This window comes from Austrofundulus limnaeus, unplaced genomic scaffold (genome assembly GCF_001266775.1).
Source record: "Austrofundulus limnaeus strain Quisiro unplaced genomic scaffold, Austrofundulus_limnaeus-1.0 Scaffold650, whole genome shotgun sequence".
NCBI lineage: Eukaryota > Metazoa > Chordata > Actinopteri > Cyprinodontiformes > Rivulidae > Austrofundulus > Austrofundulus limnaeus.
The window spans coordinates 260,428-262,235 of NW_013953052.1; the positions used below are offsets into that span (position 1 = coordinate 260,428).

The window sequence follows — 1,808 nt, forward strand, 5'->3', positions numbered from 1 at the left end:
ACTGTAAACTGTCAACACTAACTGTAAACTGTCAACACTAACTGTAAACTGTCAACACTAAACTGTAAACTGTCAACACTAACTGTAAACTGTCAACACTAACTGTAAACTGTCAACACTAACTGTAAACTGTCAACACTAAACTGTAAACTGTCAACACTAACTGTAAACTGTCAACACTAAACAGTAAAACAGACAGAGCTGAATATCTGCAGAAACTGTTTTCACTCTGAACCTGTTGAAAAGAGTCCTGGAAGGAGGGTCCAGATGTTCTGATGGTTCTGTCTCAGTCCAGGTCAGTCGGTCTGTTGGACGCTGATGTCTACGGCCCGTCCGTCCACAAACTGATGAACCTGCAGGGACATCCGGAGCTCAGCGACAGTAGGTTGTCCTCAGGCTGGTCTCAGATGTTTGTTGAAGACACACAGGAGGTAACTCTTTGTGGTTTTCAGAAAACCTGATGATCCCTCTGAGGAACTACGGCGTCCCCTGGTGAGTGGACCACCTCTGTTTGACCAGCTCTCCTCAGAGACATATCTGATACCTGCTTCCTGTCAGCATGTCCATGGGCTTCCTGGTGGAGGACACGTCTCCGATCGTGTGGAGGGGACTGATGGTCATGTCTGCTGTGGAGCGCCTGCTCAGACAGGTGACAGGTGTGTTTTAGTCTCAGTAACCGTCTCATGAGACAGACCTGATATATGTTTGGGGTGTTTAGGTGGACTGGGGCTCGTTGGACTACCTGGTGGTGGACATGCCTCCTGGGACAGGAGACGTCCAGCTGTCAATCACCCAGAACATCCCGATAGCAGGTCAGTCTCTGTCAGCTGGTCTAAATGTCTTCACTGGTCAGTGAGGTGACTTCCTGTCCCCCCGCCCTGTGTGGAAGGTGCGGTCATCGTGTCCACGCCGCAGGACATCGCTCTGCTGGACGCTCGCAGAGGAGCCGAGATGTTCAAGAAAGTCAACGTTCCGGTAATTTCTGTCTCTTAAATCCAGCTGGACCAGAAGAGCCGTGGGTCTAAAGACTGAATGTTCCTGCAGGTTCTGGGTCTGGTGCAGAACATGAGCGTCTTCCAGTGTCCAAAGTGTCTCCATCAGACCCACATCTTCGGTTCTGATGGAGCGCGGCAGCTGGCAGACACTCTGGGGGTGGAGCTGTTAGGTAGGAGTTTTTCTGTTTCCTGTTTGTGGGTCTAATGGATCTGTGTGGACCTTCTGGGTCCTTTTAAAACCCAGTCCTGATCTGAACCTCTTAGTTCCTCGGTCTTCATGATCTCCTTATTCTTCAGGTGACATCCCACTTCACCTGAACATCAGAGAGACATCAGACAGAGGACAGCCGGTGGTGGTCTCTTCTCCAGACAGTCCAGAGGTCTCTGTCTCCAACTCTGCCGTCATAAATCAGTGTAGAGGAGGGCTCGACCCGTCATCCTCCGCCCCGTATTTGGGTTTTTCCCTGCATCAAAAATGCTGGGATCTTTATTTCCTTCTTTATTTTTTATTTATTGTGTTTATTTCATTCATTCATAAAACATATAAATAAAAATAATCTATAAAAACAAGTCATACAAAAGTCAAAAATCAAAGAAAACAAACAAAATAATAAAATCCTGAATGAAAAGGAGCAGAAAGAAGTATAAACTTATAATATCTGCCCCTGTTCACTAAAAAATGACATGAATTCCAAACCAGTCCACTGTCAGCATGGAGGAAAGAAAACAGAAAAGAACTCCTGAAAACAAAAATACCAACAGAACATCACCTGAATCAGTAAAATAACACTTCAACATAATCATGTTCAAGTT

General features: G+C 46.2%; 1 protein-coding gene across 1 annotated transcript in view; it reads left to right on the top strand.

Moving 5' to 3' along the window:
- nubpl (nucleotide binding protein-like) overlaps positions 1–1,808 on the top strand; it is a gene marked incomplete at its 3' end in the record, with an annotated part of 8,106 nt that overhangs the window by 3,802 nt on the left and 2,496 nt on the right. Inside the window, 7 exon segments of the mRNA XM_014027460.1 lie at positions 291–381; positions 453–492; positions 559–649; positions 719–812; positions 890–975; positions 1,045–1,165; positions 1,293–1,375. Of these exon segments, the coding sequence (XP_013882914.1) occupies positions 291–381; positions 453–492; positions 559–649; positions 719–812; positions 890–975; positions 1,045–1,165; positions 1,293–1,375 (606 nt within the window).